Source organism: Pelobates fuscus, chromosome 2 (assembly GCF_036172605.1).
Source record: "Pelobates fuscus isolate aPelFus1 chromosome 2, aPelFus1.pri, whole genome shotgun sequence".
NCBI lineage: Eukaryota > Metazoa > Chordata > Amphibia > Anura > Pelobatidae > Pelobates > Pelobates fuscus.
Genome location: NC_086318.1, coordinates 74,406,373 through 74,423,704, shown reverse-complemented (window position 1 = coordinate 74,423,704; position 17,332 = coordinate 74,406,373). Strand labels below are relative to the sequence as shown.

Sequence of the window (17,332 nt, the reverse complement as noted above, 5' to 3'; positions counted from 1 at the left end):
ATACAAAAGGTAGAGAGAGCCCTGCCCGTAAGCCGAAATCTTGCCATTTAAGCTCTTTTATACAAAGTGTATAGGTAGATAGCCCGTGAGCTTACAATCTAAAGGATACCGTGGGAATTTGAGACAAGAGGTGGAATTGGAAATTTGGAAGTGATGGCTAAATAAGGATACAGAGAGTTGCAGCTATTGGTAGAATATAGAGGGAATGAAGAGGTAAGTGAGTGAGAATTTTAAACAGCTGGAGGAGCATGCTAGAAATTTAGGGGGAACCTGGGTGGCTGGGTGGGTTGAGCCGAGTAGAATTGTAGAGGCTTGCAGTAGAGATGGTACGGGAAATGGGCCTAGGGAGGGAGTAGAGATAAACAGTAATATCAAGGTATTTACAGCTAGAAGTGGCAAGCATGGGGGGAAGAGTGGGAGTGGACAAGAAACAGTGGTGAATTACAATTTTGACAATCAAAGCCTAACAGCCAGATTATTAATTAATGCATGTAGCTGCAAGTACTACAGCTGTACACTATAGATAACAATGAAAACATTATTATAAATAAGTAATCTAGTGGCAAAGGTGAAAGACATCCGGTGGAGCATCTTCTGAATTTCAATTTGTACCTTAAAGCTGTTGTAGAGGCGTGCAGTAGAGATGGTATGGAAAATGGGCCTAGGGAAATATGATTGTATTGCATAAAAAAACAAAACAAAAAAAAAAAAAATATATATATATATATATATATATAACTAAAGGGATATGCTATGGATATGTTATTGATCGATGGACTGCATACAAAGTCAGACCACACAAGGCAGGTTCTTGGAGAGTTTGTTTATTGAAAGGGTTACATTGAAAGTAGCTTAGAAGAGAAATGCATTTCTTGGTTGGGGCAGTCTCATCTACAACTTATATACAGGTTACACAGGATTGCAAAACCATGGTTACCATTGTAACCAGACAAATGGACGCACAGGAACAGAGAGGTGGAGGGCCCTGTTCAATGAGCTTACATGCTAGAGGGAGTGGGCTATAGTGACACAAATGGTATAAGTAGAGGTAATGAAATAGGTTGCTAGAAAAGTATTCACTGGGAACTTAGTAGGTTATTTTTGACAGTTGCAGAAGAGGAGTCATGGAGGGGTAAGGGGGGGTAAATGAAAATCCGCTAACAGTTTAAATGATATGCTTTCCTGAAGAAGTGAGTTTTCAAAGATTGTTTGAAGGAGTGGAGACTGGGTGAAAGTCTAACGGAGAAGGGAAGGGAGGTTCACAGAAAAGGTACAGCATTATACATTCAACTATTAATTTGGTTGCACTACTTTCCATACCAGCATTATGTAAATATTAACATTTCTATTGTCACCAGAGGGTGCTGCATGGTTAAACTAACAATGTATAGCGTGTAAATCAGGAGTGCCCAGAAGGTAGATCCCAAGATGGTTTTAAATTACAGCTTCCATGATGCTTTGTCATTCTAAACATTCTAAAGCATTGTGCAAAGCATCATGGGACTTGTAGTTCTACGACATCTATGGATCTACCTTTTGGGCCCCCGTGGTGTAACTCGATTGCTACTGTCACAAGACCCTTTTAGGGGCTGTTGGGACCAGGCTCATTGTCTGTGAGCAAGAGGTTGGCATTCAAGCCTTTCCAAAACGCTGTGGCACAGAAGTTTCTGTCACAATTGTATTTTCCAGGACTTGAAAAACTATAGAACTCTCAATGTATTGTGTTATCCAGGTAAACACACTTTGTTAATCTCAATCCAAAATCACCTTTTTCTTCCCTCTATTTTATAATCCTTCTTGTTAAATTAAAGTTACCTATTTTCCACATTTAGTACAGACAATCCTATCTGTTTCATAACTGCAAAGCAATTTGTTTATAATACAGTATATTGCAGTATTGGATAAGGGAATACGAGCAAAAAGTCTAGGAAGTGCTTAATTCAATCAAAGGTCACAGGAGCACACCTGCTTACATTCTACACAAGTCAACCAGGAAGAAGAATAAGTCAATTTCATTATAGTTCGAACAAACCATGGCACTACATCATGACCTCAGCCTGTGGCAGAAAGTTTTACTGGGGATACTTTGCTTCCCATTTCTTCCCATCTACCTATGTGTCTACTGCCTGTGTGAGTACTGAATCTGTTATTTTGCATGTCCCTTGGCAATATATATGCGATAGAATTATATCTAAGAAATTTATAAAATGTGTGTGTTTAGCAACTCTGTTTTGCTTTTTTTTTGGTCCAGAAATTGTCATAATCATTATTTTTTCTAAAGCAGCATCTAAAACTTCAAGTATGGAAATGAATTAGTAGCCAGTTTACCGAGGCTTGCAGGTGGAGAAAATGGACTTCACAATGGAAATCACAAGAGAAATGTGTACAATTCTTATTTGCATCGGAGACATGGGGGCTCTTTAAGGAGTTTGGTTACTGGGTTTTCTTTCAAGATCTTTGGCAGAATGTTAACAGAATGTCTACAACTGTTGTGTTATTTGTCTGAGGGGAGATCCAGGCTTTCCCTTGCAGATGCTCTCCGACTGCTGCCTGTCTGTCACTTACCTGCAGGGGTGTACCTAAAGCATTTTGCTCCCAGGGCGGATCCTCTGTTTGGCATCCCCCCCACCCCTCCCACTTTAAAATGTAAAAAACACCCGCAATATTTTTAATGTTTACTGTTTTCATTTTTTAAAATTGCACAAATGTATACATTTTAACAAAGACCTGTCCTGCCCCCTTCTATAAAACCGTCTCTTGCCCGCTGTTCTACAAAACGCATGTCCTGCCCCGGTTCTACAAAACCCCTGCACCCCCTTCCAAAAATCCCCTGCTCAGCCCCCCTTAAACAAAATATCTGTCCCCCCTTCTACAAACCCGTGCCCCCCTTCCATAAAACTCCTGCACCCCTCCTTCACAAAAAAAACCTGCCTCTCCCTCTAAAGCCCCTGCTCAGCCACTTATATAATTCTTTTTTTTTTACACAACAATATTAGCAACAGTCTTCAGAGTCCAGACCCAGGCACATAGTTAAAGGCAGACATTCACACAAACAGTTACAGACAGTCAAACATACAATTGTAGATTATGCTAGCTTTAGTGTAACTATAATCTTAATTTTATTAATGACAGGAGGCGAATATTTGCTTAAGTCTTTCTTTCCTAGAACTCCACAGCAGCACATTAACATAGAGATAAAAAAAACACCAGAGACAAAATAATCAGGAATCTACAAAAGGCTTCTCCCAACTATCTATTTCCTCTTTCACGCTGCGACAAATAAAGTACATTAACAATACACCACAAATACAATAACAGAAGAAACAAACAAAACATAACGATGAATGCCATGCGAACTTGAAACCGTGGAACCAGTGGGTGAAGCCTTGACCTTTATCCTGTAGAGTAGTCGGATCTAAGAACTGTAGCCAAACCATTAAACTGAAACGAGATAAACAGAGTCGAAAACACTGATTAGCGAATGAAATGTACTGAGAAAACATGAATCCCCATCGTAAATTCTGACAGTATAATATCCCAGATAGTGAAAAAAACTGAATCCCCATCATAAAATACTGACGGTACCATATCCCAGATAAACCCCAACTCCCCCAGATAACCAACCTAGCCCAGGAGACCAGGTTAATAAACAACAAGTCAGTCAAACCAACAAACAACAAGGGGAGGGAGAAACTGGGAGGGAAATATTCGCCTCCTGTCATTACTAAAATTAAGATTATAGTTACACTAAAGCTAGTATAATCTACAATTTTATAGCATGACAGGAGGCTTCATATTTGCTGTTTTAACGCTTGGACAGCAAAGACCAAAGAAACACGATCCGCCGTACCAATCTAAACTCTATGAAGATAGCTCCTCGTAACCGCAGGAAAGCGTCTTGGAGAAAAACGCCCGCCATGTCGGTACCTGAAGTCCCGTGTTACGGACTGAAGTGAACCGAAAAAACCTATACGCCCCGCCAATGCCAACCACAACAAAGTGGTACATGAAGGGTGAGAAAAAGGGAAGAACCATTTAAACAAACGGTGACGTCGAACACCGCCTAAAGGTGGGAGCGCTACCAAAGTAAGAATATGACCCTCGGGTCCGACTAAGGCTGATAGACAACTAAGGTCCGAACCGCCGAACCCATCTGAAAGAAAAACAAGATATAATAACTGAAATAAATCCAGAATCAGTGAATGGGCAAAACCCGACAGAGCCCACCATAGGAGCATGACAAAAATGCTTGTACCCCCTGGGGAGATGAATACCCGTCCTCAGGAATCGTAAAGGGAATTCTAAGCAGAGCGAGGCCCGCCGACAAAAGTCGTACGCGCTACCTAATCTAATTAATATGGCAGTCCCCGGTAATAAAGTGACCGAACAATACCCGAACCCTGTAAAAGTGGTAGCAAAATTGGGAGATCCAACTACGTCAGGGTCGCCATGCAGACCAAAGTCTCACAATCCCAGAGATCAAATGAGCAAGGGTCCAGGGAATCCAGGAACTAGGTTCAACTCTGCCGAAACGGAGATCATAATTCCAAAGTACCAGCAGACCGAGGCACCTGTAGAAAGGTCCTGAGACCAAACAAACGGAGGAGACTCGTCCACATCTCCATGTTGAACACTCCTGGAGGGAAGCGTCCATCGCTGAGCAAACGGGTCCGTCATCCAGCCGAACTGGTCGGGGCCTGATGGGTCCTCCTCGGTGGACTAAAGTCTTGACGCCGGGTCCTCCCAGAGAAAACTATTCCATATGTACGAGAACTTGGGCAGAGGAGAGCGTAGGGGTCACCCCCTTGCGTCCAATGCGCCCTCCAGGACTCCACTCCTTGAGATGTAGAGGAGGTTGATATTTCCCTGGTTGAAAAAAAAAACGAAATCCAGGGACTCTAACAAGGGAAAACGCAGGGAGCGTCTGACCTTTCGGTCTGGGAGGTACCTCGCAGGGGGTCCGGCAAGCCCGTCCAGGTAGACCGTACAGCAAGATGTCCTATATCGATGAAGAGTCACATCCGGGTCCCAACGCGTGGAAATCGAGAAAGATCTCTTCAGATAGTTCTGGTATTCCTGAATGTCCTCAATTCCTCCCAACCAGGTTGTATTGTCGCCCAAATGACTGATGCACAAGATACCTATCTCACCAGGGAGAAAATAGAGGCCACCTTACCAGAACTGGGCCCTGCGGTCCCTAGAAGTTTCTTGAGGGCCGCGTCTAATTCACAGTAACTAATGAATATACGTTCAATCTTAGACTCCGAGGGGCTCAGATCCCTTTATCCGAAGCACCTCCAGCGGTCCAAACTGCGTTTAGGATAGGGTCGTCTGCCACCCCAGACTCGGGGCCTGGGATGTCATCCGAAAGTGGAGGCAAGTGTGAAATTCCGGGTCAAGGGTCCAATCCCCTATAAAAGGTACGGGTTGGAGCTGGGATAAGCCTCCGTGAAGTACTTCCATGTAAAAAAAGGACAGCTCAATACTTCCTCGTATGTTCCGCTAGCACAACTCACTTGTGTAGCGGAGAACAGTGCGGAGTTAATAGTATAGGCACTGCAGTGGGCCGCACTCAGGATCTCCTGAATACTAGACAGGTGCTTAACCAGCAAAACCGCAGTGCCCCATCGGGGTCTAAGTCTGGGTTTGCGGCTACTTTGTTCGGGAGCCCGGCTGGGAATACCGCTTGAATTATCCTGCGGGCTTCTCAAGCCAGCGGTCTACGGGCCCAGAAACGTACCGATGGTGCTAGGTGATCGGGCAGAGATCATTCCAAAGAAACCAGGTGAGCAATGGATCGAGGGTCAAACAGGGGCGATCCACGAGACGACCTCTTCTTCCAAGGTCGTCGGGGCCCCTGTAGTGGAGGGGGGTTTACGGGGACCTTCACCCCTGCGCCACATAGGCAGTGTCGTCTGGTCATCAAGGTCGATCATATCAGGGCTAGACACTTCTCCAGAGTCTAATCTTTCTGGTTCTGGGCCTTCATCCTACCCATAGTGCTTATGCGCCCTTGACTGCTCTCCACTCAGAGAGTCTGACTCCTCCAAGTCGGCTGCCTTTTTAAGAAGGTGGTCACTGCCGCATCCGGTGGTCATCGCCTCCCCCGTGCCATATAGGCAGGGCCGTCTGGCCGACTGCAGAGGGGTTAGCCACTCCTCGGAGTCTTATCTTTCCGGGAGCCTGGTTCAGGGCATTCACCCTTCCAGTAGCGCTCATGCGCACTTGCCTGCTCTCCTCAAGGAGAGTCTGACTCATTCAAGTCACTGGTTCAGGGCCTTCACCCTTCCAGTAGCGCTTATGTGCCCTTGCCTGCTCTCCTCCAGGAGAGTCTGACTCGTTCAAGTCATCTGCCATTTTAAAGGTGGGCCCACTCTGACTCCCTGGTGTTCCTCCCGCGCGGCTCTCAGTTTTAGCTGGGAGGAGTGACCGGGGAATCACTTCCTCCCAGCTCTGATGTCATCACAGGGGGCCCGGTCGCGCTGTTAAAGCGCCCAGCGCTGACCGGGCCCCCTTACAATCCGCATCCATCGGGTGGCCCTGACAGCGTGGGCCACCCGATGGACACTTTGGAAGGCGGCCCCGGCGGTTTACCGGGCGGGCCGGAGCCGCAAATGGTCACAGCGGTACCCAGTCGCACGGGTACCGCCGGCTCGCACCCGCCTGCCCGATCAACCTGGAAATCCCTACCGCCCACCTGGAATCCTGAAACGCCCACTAGTGGGCGGTAGGGACCAGGTTGACGAACCATGCTCTAAACAAATAAATCAATACAGTAATAAACATATAAATACAGTAAATTATTCACAACCACCCATATATAACAGGAGGCAGTGGTACTCTGACCTGTACTGTCTGCGGAGCAGCAAAGAAAGAGGAAATAGATAGTTGGGATAAGCCTTTTATAGATTCCTTATTATTTTGTCTCTGGTGTTTTTATCTCTATGTTAATGTGCTGCTGTGGAGTTCTAGTAAAGAGAGACTTAAGCAAATATTCGCCTCCTGTCATGCTATAAAATTACAGGCAGATAGTTACACACACCCAGTTATAGGCAGCATCCCCGAATCACAGGCAGACAGCCACACACCCATCGTTACATGCAGATAGTCACACACGTACAGTCACAGACAGGCACTCACACAGAGTCACGGGCAGACAATCACACACACAGTTACAGGCAGGCAGTCACACACACACACAGTTAAGGGCAGGTTCTTGGAGAGTTTGTTTATTGAAAGGGTTACATTGAAAGTAGCTTAGAAGAGAAATGCATTTCTGGCTCGGGGCAGTCTCAGCTACAACTTATATACAGGTTACACAGGATTGCAAAACCATGGTTACCATTGTAACCAGACAAATGGACGCACATGTCACACACACACACAGTTACAGGCAGACAGTCACAGACAGACAGTCTCACACACACACACACACACACACACACACAGTCACAGGCAGGCAGTCACACACACACAGTTACAGGCAGACAGTCACAGGCAGACACACACTCTATCTCTCTTACTTAGCTCCGCCCCCCACTTCTGGTTTGGCTCCACCCCCACTGCCATTTAGCTCCCTGTTTATTTTAGATGCGGCAGTTTTAAAGTTCTGCCTGTTCCTCCGTGTGTGAGCTGTGCGGCTGCCATGGCAACCTGTCCCTGCCGCACAGCTCACACATCCTAAGGCCGCCCTGGTCATGGCACCTGGAGCGGTCCACCCTCCCCCCCTTAGTATGCCACTGCTAACATGCACTGTGCAATGAGGAAAGACATATTCTGTTCCAGACTGCCTAAGTAATGTATGCCAGTGAAGTAACTAGCTGCCGCCACAGAAGTGCAAATATCTCTGAATGGGCAGCATTTGAAGCAGAAATGCTGCACATACAGATTCCTATCCATGCCCAATTCTAAATGCAGAAGTGGTCATGATGGTTGGATTCAACTTTGAATAATACAATCTTAAAAGCTACACCAGATTGTCTGAGGGAAATTCGTCCCCAGGTTCCTGCATCCATGACTGGTCCCAACTGGCTATTAAGTTCAAAAGAGCTAACCAGCAAGCCCAGCAACAATATGGTGCCCCTGTTACTTGGATCATTTTCACCATCCCCCCTAGTAACTGTTGTAGTACGGCTGAGTGTTGTAGTCAATGGAGTGTATTCGAAGCTTGGGCTTGTCACCAGTGGGGTACCTCAGGGATCTGTACTTGGACCCATTCTCTTTAATATTTTTATTAGTGATATTGCAGAAGGTCTTGATGGTAAGGTATGTCTTTTTGCTGATTATACTAAGATATGTAACAGGGTTGATGTTCCAGGAAGGATAATATCCAAATGGCTAATGATTTAGGTAAACTATAAAAATGGTCAGAGTTGTGGCAACTGACATTTAATGTGGATAAATGCAAGATAATGCATCTTGGACGTAAAAACCCAATGGCAGAGTACAGAATATTTGATAGAGCCCTAACCTCAACATCTGAGGAAAGGGATTTAGGTGTGATTATTTCTGATGACGTAACCCCTTAGTGACCAGGCCATTTTTAAATTTTCTCACCGTTAAGGACCAGGGCTCTTTTTACATTTCTGCAGTGGTTGTGTTTAGATGTAATTTGCCTCTTACACATTTACTGTACCCATTCATATTATATACCATGTTTCTCGCTATTAAATGTTCATTCCAAAGATACCATTATTTTCATCATATCATATAATTTACTAGAATAGAAAAAGTAAAATATGATGAAAAAAAAAAACACAGCTGGCCATCATGCACCCATGTCCCAGTTGGAACATGTCTGAAGCCGGCCACTGTAATTCACCTCCGTCAAACTGTATGTTTTTGGAAAGTACACACCCTAGGGCATTTAACATGGTGGCATTTCAACACTTTACATGCACTAATTCTACGACCAGTCTCTGTCAAACGTTTTTGTGGTGTTATTTTTCACTCACACATTCTACTTTGGGCATAGATTCTCAGCTCCTGTTAGGTGTTACTGCCAAAGGACACCCAAATATGTACTCGGCATCATCTCCCGAGTACAGCGATACCACCCAGGCATACGTTTGTCGGGTTCACTGGGGGGTGCAAAGCAAAATGTCTGATATGCGTTTTTAAAATTTTACATATCTTGTTTGCCTATCTTCCTTTTGGGGGCCTTATCAGAAATCCCAATGTATTGTCTTGCCATGAGTGTGCATATATTAGAAAAGTTGACACCCCACAGTAGTTGAAGAACGTGTGTGGAGGTAACTGTTCAATCCTCAATTTTACACACGCACACCGCTTTTTGACTGTGATTTAGGAGAGCCTGTTGTTGGCTATTGCAAGAAAACACCCCGGGTTGTTTTCTGCAAGGCCTCCTTAGGACACCCATACCCCCCCCCCCCCCTCCCCCCGCCCCCATGCATAGGTTTGCCAGGATTTTGGGAAGGTACGGTTACAATTGTATGACTTGCAATTTGAGTTGAAATTGAGAGTATTTCTTCTGATAGGCCTATCTTTAGCTTGGGGCTTATCACATACCCCAGTTTTATATATCGCCACGAAAGGGTACATACTTGAAACGTAGACACCCCGAGGTATTGCATGTGGAGTGCTTTGATGCAACTTTTTTTTAGCCAGACAAAAAATAAAAAAAGTTGAAGAACGTGTGTGGAGGTAACTGTTCAATCCTCAATTTTACACACGTACACCGCTTTTTGACTGTGATTTAGGAGAGCCCGTTGTTGGTTATTGCAAGAAAACACCCCAGGTTGTTTTCTGCAAGGCCTCCTAAGGACACCCATGCCCCCCATGCAGGCGGTAAATTTAACAACCCCCCCCCCAAAAAAAAAAAAACTGAACGGCAAATGTTAAAAAATAAATAAAAAATTGACCAGCGTGTGGCGTGTGGTAGCGTTTGAAGCAGTCGCCAATGCAGAGTCCAGGCTGTCCAGGGCAATCAGGACAGTAATATACACTTACACATCTTTTCTCTGCCTCCTCTTAGAACAGACCCTGCATTTTTTGGGGGGATTCTGCTTTGCCGCAGTAGGGGGAATTTTAAAAATAAAATGTGTAGCCCCAACTCTGCTCTCTCCCATCACCGCCCGGGGAGCAGGTGCATCACGGTACAAAATCCCCGAAATGATCTGGAGCTGAAACTGTAAAAATCTCAGTTGCGTCCCGGGGTTTGCTTTTTTGAACAACAAGAAAGCGTTGTGGGTTGCAATCTGCATTAGGTAGATTGCAACCTTTTTGAACCAGGCCCTTGTCTTTCGTATAATTAGGTAGGGCTGCAGCAGCTGATCTGCCAGATCAACCCCACCCATATGCCGGTTATAGGCCTTGATGCACACTGGCTTCCTTGTTCTCTCAGCTCTGCCACGTACAGGGACCTCCACAGTCCCCTCAGTGTGGATGGTGGTAAGAAGGTACACATCCTTCTTGTCTCTGTACTTAACTGCCACTTAACTGCCAACAGCTCCTCTTGGCGCAGAGCTGAGGTCTCCCCCCTTCGTAGCCGGGTGCGTGCAAGTTGTCCTGGGAAACCTGTGCTGTTCTTTTTAATTGTGCCACAAGCTACTGTATCAAAACAGTACAGTAGCTTGAAAAAAGGGACACTTGTATTAAAATTGTCAGTATACAAGGGGTACCCTTTGTTCATCAGGGGGAATATCAGGTTCCAGACAATCTTGGCACTGGTTCCCATATGTTCTGGGCAACCTGGAGGGTCAAGGTGGCTATCCTTTCCCTCGTACACCCGGAAGGCCTGAGTATACCCAGTCTCGCTATCACAGAGCTTATACATCTTTACACCATACCTAGAGCGCATGGAAGGAACATACTGCTTGAATCCCAGCCTTCCCTTATACTTCATCAGGGATTCATCCACACATATATTACTTCCAGGTGTGTAAGCCTCTGCAAACCTGGCAGCAAAGTGGGTAATCAGGGGGCGGATTTTATACAGCCTGTCAAACTGGGGATGCTCCCTAGGGGGACACAGGTTGTTGTCGCTGAAGTGCATGAAATGCAGAATCATTTCATACCTCTTCCTCGACATACATTGGGAGTAAATGGGGGTAGAGCAGATGGGGCTACTACTCCAGTAGGAGCGGATGGAGGGCTTCTTTATGATGCCCATCAGCATGGTCAATGCCCAGAATCTTTTAAAGTCTGGCACATCGATGGGGGCCCATTGCTGCTTTGCCAAAAAAGAGTCAGGATTTGTAGCTCCGAATTGATGGGCATATAAATTAGTTTGGGCGACAATGTTCCCCAATACATCATCGCCCAGAAACACCTCCATAAACTGCTGAGGGCTAAGTCCTGTGACATCCAAACTAATGCCAGGATTTGCAGTAAAGGATGGGATGTCTGGCCTCTGGCGATGAGGCACTACCCACGCAGTTCTGCCAGCTGGAGCAGCACGTCTCCTTCTGGCAGGGGGACTAGCAGGCACAGATACAACATCACTAGATACATCACTAGCAGCATACACTGTATCTAGTGATGATGTATCTGAGCACCTGGCAGGGTCAAAGTCAGAGTCTGACATAGACGCGTCAGACTCTAGCGCAAGGGTGGCATATGACTGCTCAGCGCTGGTTGACTTCCGTGACCCATGTGACATGATCACAATCACTTTACTTGGTGACCTGTCACAAAAAAAAAAGACAAAAAAATTAACCCCTAAAAAAATTAACAGACAGCAAAATAAGTGCTGCTGTGCAAGAGCCTGTGATCTGTATAGTGATCACTGGCAGGACAGGGGTTAATCGTTCTGAAAAGAGCTTTTGGGTCTCAAAAAAGAAAAAAAGATCACAAAAAAATGAACCCCTAAAAATAAAAGGCACAGACAGCAGAAAAGTGCTGCTGTGCAAGAGCCAGTGATTATGAAAAGAGCCTGTGGGCAGGGGTGTATTAGCCGCGAGGCAAACAAGGCATTTGCCTTGGGCGGCATTTTCCAGGGGGCGGCAAAAAAGCCGCCCCCAAACGCCCAGGGCAAATGTCTTGTTAGCCTTGCGGCTAACAGACATGCTGGATGGGCTGGCTGTTAGGCGCGGGCGGCACTGGCGAGGGAGCACTTTCCCCTGAGCTCTCTGCTCAGCTCCCTCGCGCGCCGCCCGCAGAGTGAGGCTGGGAGCCGGAATATGACGTCATATTCTGGCTCCGCCTCCCAGCCTCACTCTGCTGGCGGCGCGCGAGGGAGCTGAGCAGAGAGCTCAGGGGAAAGTGCTCCCTCGCCAGTGCCGCCCGCGCCTAACAGCCAGCCCAGCAGCCCGACCGACAGCCCCAGGAAGAGGGAGAACCCCCCCCCCAGCATTCCTAAAGGTAAGGAGGCTGGGGGGGTTGTTAAATAAATAAAATAAAAAAGTGAGTGTTAATGTGAGTGAGTGTGTTTGTCTGCTAGTGTGTGTGTCTGTCTCTTAGTGTGTGTCTCTTAGTGTGTGTGTCTGTCTGTTAGTGTGTGTCTGTTAGTGTGTGTGTCTGTCTCTTAGTGTCTGTCTCTTAGTGTCTGTCTCTTAGTGTCTGTCTCTTAGTGTCTGTCTCTTAGTGTCTGTCTCCTAGTGTTAGTGTCTGTCTGTTAGTGTGCGTCTGTTAGTGTGCGTCTGTTAGTGTGCGTCTGTTAGTGTGCGTCTGTTAGTGTGCGTCTGTTAGTGTGCGTCTCTTAGTGTGCGTCTCTTAGTGTGCGTCTCTTAGTGTGCGTCTCTTAGTGTGCGTCTGTTAGTGTCTGCCTCTTAGTGTCTGTCTCTTAGTGTGTGTGTCTGTCTGTTAGTGTGTCTGTCTGTTAGTGTGTGTGTCTGTTAGTGTGTGTGTCTGTCTGTCAGTGTGTGCCTGTCTGTTAGTGTGTGTCTGTTAGTGAGTGTGAGTGTGTTTGCCTGTTAGTGAATGAGTGTCTGTTAGTGAGTATGTGTTTCTGTCAGTGCATGTGTGTGTGTGTTTGTATTTTGTCAGGGCAGGGTGGAAGGGTTGGGTGGGGGTGGCGCGTGGAAGGGTTGGGTGGGGATGGGGAGGGGGGGGGGGGGGCGCCTGAGTTTTGTCCTGCCTAGGGCAACACAAAACCAGGATACACCACTGCCTGTGGGTCTCAAAATTTTACAAATCCCTACCTATAAATACCTAAATCTCTCTAGCTAAACCACAGATCTCTCTCCCTCTCTCACTAAAACACAAGTGAAGAGAGGGAGGCAGATCCACACTAATCAGAGAAATGGGGAACACACTTGGGATGAAATTGCTAATGGGGCAAGCTGTGATTGGATGACCCCAGCCTGCCCCTTATGATGCGGCATGCTAGGGACACCCCCAGAAGACCCATGATTCACTGCCTTTAGAAAAGGGGGGGTTAATATTGATAGTTTTATTTATTTTATATTTATATTTTTATATATATTATTATGTATGCACTGAGTGCCAGGACCCCTCAAGGCACTCAGCACATGCAGAGCATCACTGCAATACTATCAGAGCTTCCAGAGCTCAAAATAGCTGCGGACGTACCAGGTATGTCCAAGGTCATTATGGACCGTTTTCTGCCAGACGTACCTGATACGTCCACGGTCAGGAAGGGGTTAAAGGTAGGCAGACAATGTAATAGAGCAGCAGGGAATGCTAGCAGAATGCTTGGTTGTATAGGGAGAGGTATTAGCAGTAGAAAGAGGGAAGTGCTCATGTCATTGTACAGAACACTGGTGAGACCTCACTTGGAGTATTGTACGCAGTACTGGAGACCATATCTTCAGAAGGATATTGATACCTTAGAGAGAGTTCAGAGAAGGGCTACTAAACTGGTTCATGGATTGCAGGATAAAACTTACCAGGAAAGGTTAAAGGATCTTAACATGTATAGCTTGGAGGAAAGACAAGACAGGGGGGATATGATAGAAACATTTAAATACATAAAGGGAATCAACACAGTAAAGGAGGAGACTATATTTAAAAGAAGAAAAACTACCACAACAAGAGGACATAGTGTTAAATTAGAGGGACAAAGGTTTAAAAATAATATCAGGAAGTATTACTTTACTGAGAGGGTAGTGGATGCATGGAATAGCCTTCCAGCTGAAGTGGTAGAGGTTAACACAGTAAAGGAGTTTAAGCATGCGTGGGATAGGCATAAGGCTATCCTAACTATAAGATAAGGCCAGGGACTAATGAAAGTATTTAGAAAATTGGGCAGACTAGATGGGCCGAATGGTTCTTATCTGCCGTCACATTCTATGTTTCTATAGAGGTACAGACCTTCCACAGCATGGGTGGAACTACAGGAGGTGTAGCAGGTACAATTGCACCAGGGCCCACCAGAGTTTAGGGACCCACTCTTGGTCACCCATCAGGGGAGGGAGAGCAGCGAGGGCCCCAGCACAGGTGAGCATGTGGTGAGAGCACACCCAGGCAAGGTCCCATGAGCAATTAATTCTAAGTTAGTTGCTTCCTCCATCTACCCCACCTCTTCTTGCTCCAGAACGCATGCTTCCTTCCTTGTGGCTAATGGAGGAAGCAACTGCTTCAGCCGGCCCTGGTCCACAGCACAGGAAGGAACCTTCTTCTGTGGTGGCTGAGTGGGTCAGCCTGTCTATTAAAAGAAAGGGAAAAGGAATGAGGCCTGGCTGAGAAGGGTGGTAAGGGCTGTTTGCTACCTTGGTACTTTGATTTGCCACATTAGATTTGTCTGTAAAATGTCAAACATGTAGTGTGCCTGTGAACTGCATGAGGTGTTTGTGAACTGCATGGTGTGGTGTGTACTGCATGGAGTGTGTGTTGAGCTGCATGGAGTGGAGTATGTCTGTGAATTTCATGGAGGGTGTCTGTGTACTACATGGAGTGTGTATGTGTACTGCATGGGGTGGAGAGTGTCTGTGAATTGCAATGAGGGTGCCTGTGTGCTGCATGGAGTGGAGAGTGTCTGTGAATTGCATGGAGGGTGTCGGTGTACTGCATGGAGTGGAGAGTGACTATGAATTGCATGGAGAGTGTCTGAACTGCCTGGAGTGGAGTGTGTCTGTGAATTTCATGGAGGGTGTCTGTGTACTACATGGAGTGTGTATGTGTACTACATGGGGTGGATAGTGTCTGTGAATTGCAATGAGGGTGCCTGTGTGCTACATGGAGTGGAGAGTGTCTGTGAATTGCATGGAGGGTGTCGGTGTACTGCATGGAGTGGAGAGTGACTATGAATTGCATGGAAAGTGTCTGAACTGCATGGAGTGGAGGGCATATGTGACTTGCATGGCATGTCTCTGTGTAGTACAGTGAAGGTGTGTCTGTGAACTGCATTGAAATTGTCTGTGAGCTGCATGGTGTGTGAATATGTGTCTAAACTACATTTTGTGACTGGCAAGTGCTTAATTGACCCACCAGTTGGACCTGTCAGGGCCAGGAGACGTCTGCCAAGAAGTGAGAGTAGAAATATGACAGAGCTCTCTTTGGGAGCCAGATAGGGAATAATAACATATAAAAAGTGCTGACACAACATCATGTTATACGAACAACACTAAAAGAACATTCCAAACACCATAAACACTACACTGCGCTACAGGGATTATGGTGCCACTAGTGCCTTGGCATACTCCAATGTTGGCATACTCCAATGTAAGAAGTGAAACTGTTTTAGAATGTTTTAACTGCTTTTATGAGGTTGCCTGGATTTGCTCCCTGCCTTTAATGCGCCAGCAGAGTAGGGCTTAGATCATTGGCTGAGAGCGATCAGCTAGACACAATTAGAACCTTAGCAAAGATGATTTCTCAACAGTTCATAGTCCATGAACCTCTCTAGGCTTGGCATAGGCTGAAGTAGGTCTAAATGTTAGCATACAGTCACTAAATGATCAATAAAAGGACTGAGGATTTTTATTGGAGTAGCAAATGTGTAATCATGCAGGTAGCATATTGTAAATTAATGGTGAATTCACATATACACAGATAGATTGCATGCCATTTTCTGCAAAAGTTGAAAAAGAAACATTTTTTTATTTGATTAAACCGTGTATAATTAGATTAAAGGCCAATAAGGAAATAAATAAGGTGTTCTGAATGGATAACAAAAATATGAAATAATTTTAAAATCTATTTTTACTGCAGATAGGTGTGTCACGCTGTGCAATAAAAATTGTAGTATTGTATTATTGGATGATATGACTGAGTACTGGACATACAGTTGTAATCAAAATTATTCAACCCCCATTGAAAATCAGGTTTATTGTCAAAATGTAGACGTTCAGCTGTTTGCATTGGACAAAGCAAACTAAAGCAATTGAAACAAATGATTTAAGTGGTTTCCCCAAATTTACCTGAAAATGTAACTTATAATGTCTTCTCCAGTCTCAAAATTATTCAACCCCCTGCATAGAATCCCTCACAACAGCACAAATATACAAAACAAGTGTTGCCTCAAGCACATCTGATGTAACTAATCAAGGGCTTCATTCGTTGCACAAGGTGTGCTTGAGCTGGAAGACTTGAAATACCTGAACTGGCTAGGGGTTTGTTGAGACACAGTTGGAAGTATAGTTTGCAAGTTCAAAGTTGAAGGAATGGTGGTTACGCTACCTGGATTGGGCAGAAAAGGGAAGCTATCAATTGCTGCAACCATATTTCTTAGAAGGCAGGTTGTGAAGAACCCTTGAGTGACCACAAAAGCCCTGCGACAAGACTTGGTGGAAAGAGGCACTGAGGTTTCAGTGAGCACAGTAAGGCGAGTACTAAACGCAGAAGGTTTCCATGACAGACTTCCAAGACGTACACCACTACTGACCTGAAAGCACAAGAAAAGTCAGCTCCAATATGCTAAAAAATCATATAAATTAGCCACAGAAGTTTTGGGAATTCTGTTCTGCAGAACGATGAAACAAAACTGGTAATTTTTGGCCCAATGGATCAGCTGTATGTCTGGAAGAAGAAGAATGAAGCGTATGCTGAAAAGCTCGGTGACACCATGGGGCTACTTTGCATCTCCTGGCACTGGAAACCTACAGCATGTGGAAGGCAAGATGGATTAATTAATTGAAGTATCATAAAATCCTAGGATAAAACTTCCAGCCATCTGAAGCATGGGCATCATTTTGTCTTCCAACAAGGCAATGATCCCAAGCATACCTCAAATTCCAACAAGGCTTGATTGCAGAAGAAGTCCTGGAATATTCTACAGTGGCTATCGCAGTCACCTGACCCTATAGAAAATCTTTGGTGGGATTTAAAGAAGGCGGTTGCAACACACAAACCCAAGAATATTACTAAGTGGAGTCCATTGCTCATGAACAGTGGGCTAAGATTCCTCAGGAACGCTGCCAAAAGATGGTGTCTGGCTATGCATGTTATTTGCAGCAGGTCATAACAGCAAAAG

The 17,332-nt window shown here is 45.5% G+C and overlaps 1 protein-coding gene across 3 annotated transcripts in view; it reads left to right on the top strand.

Moving 5' to 3' along the window:
* The first annotated feature begins 1,939 nt into the window (after positions 1–1,939).
* Positions 1,940–17,332, top strand: part of LOC134586619 (kyphoscoliosis peptidase-like) — a 54,325-nt gene continuing 38,932 nt past the window's right edge. For all 3 annotated transcript variants that reach the window (XM_063442254.1, XM_063442253.1, XM_063442252.1), the window contains exon 1: positions 1,940–2,130. In XM_063442254.1, the coding sequence (XP_063298324.1) occupies positions 2,034–2,130 (97 nt within the window). In that variant the 5' untranslated portion in view covers positions 1,940–2,033. The remainder of the gene's footprint in view (positions 2,131–17,332) is intronic.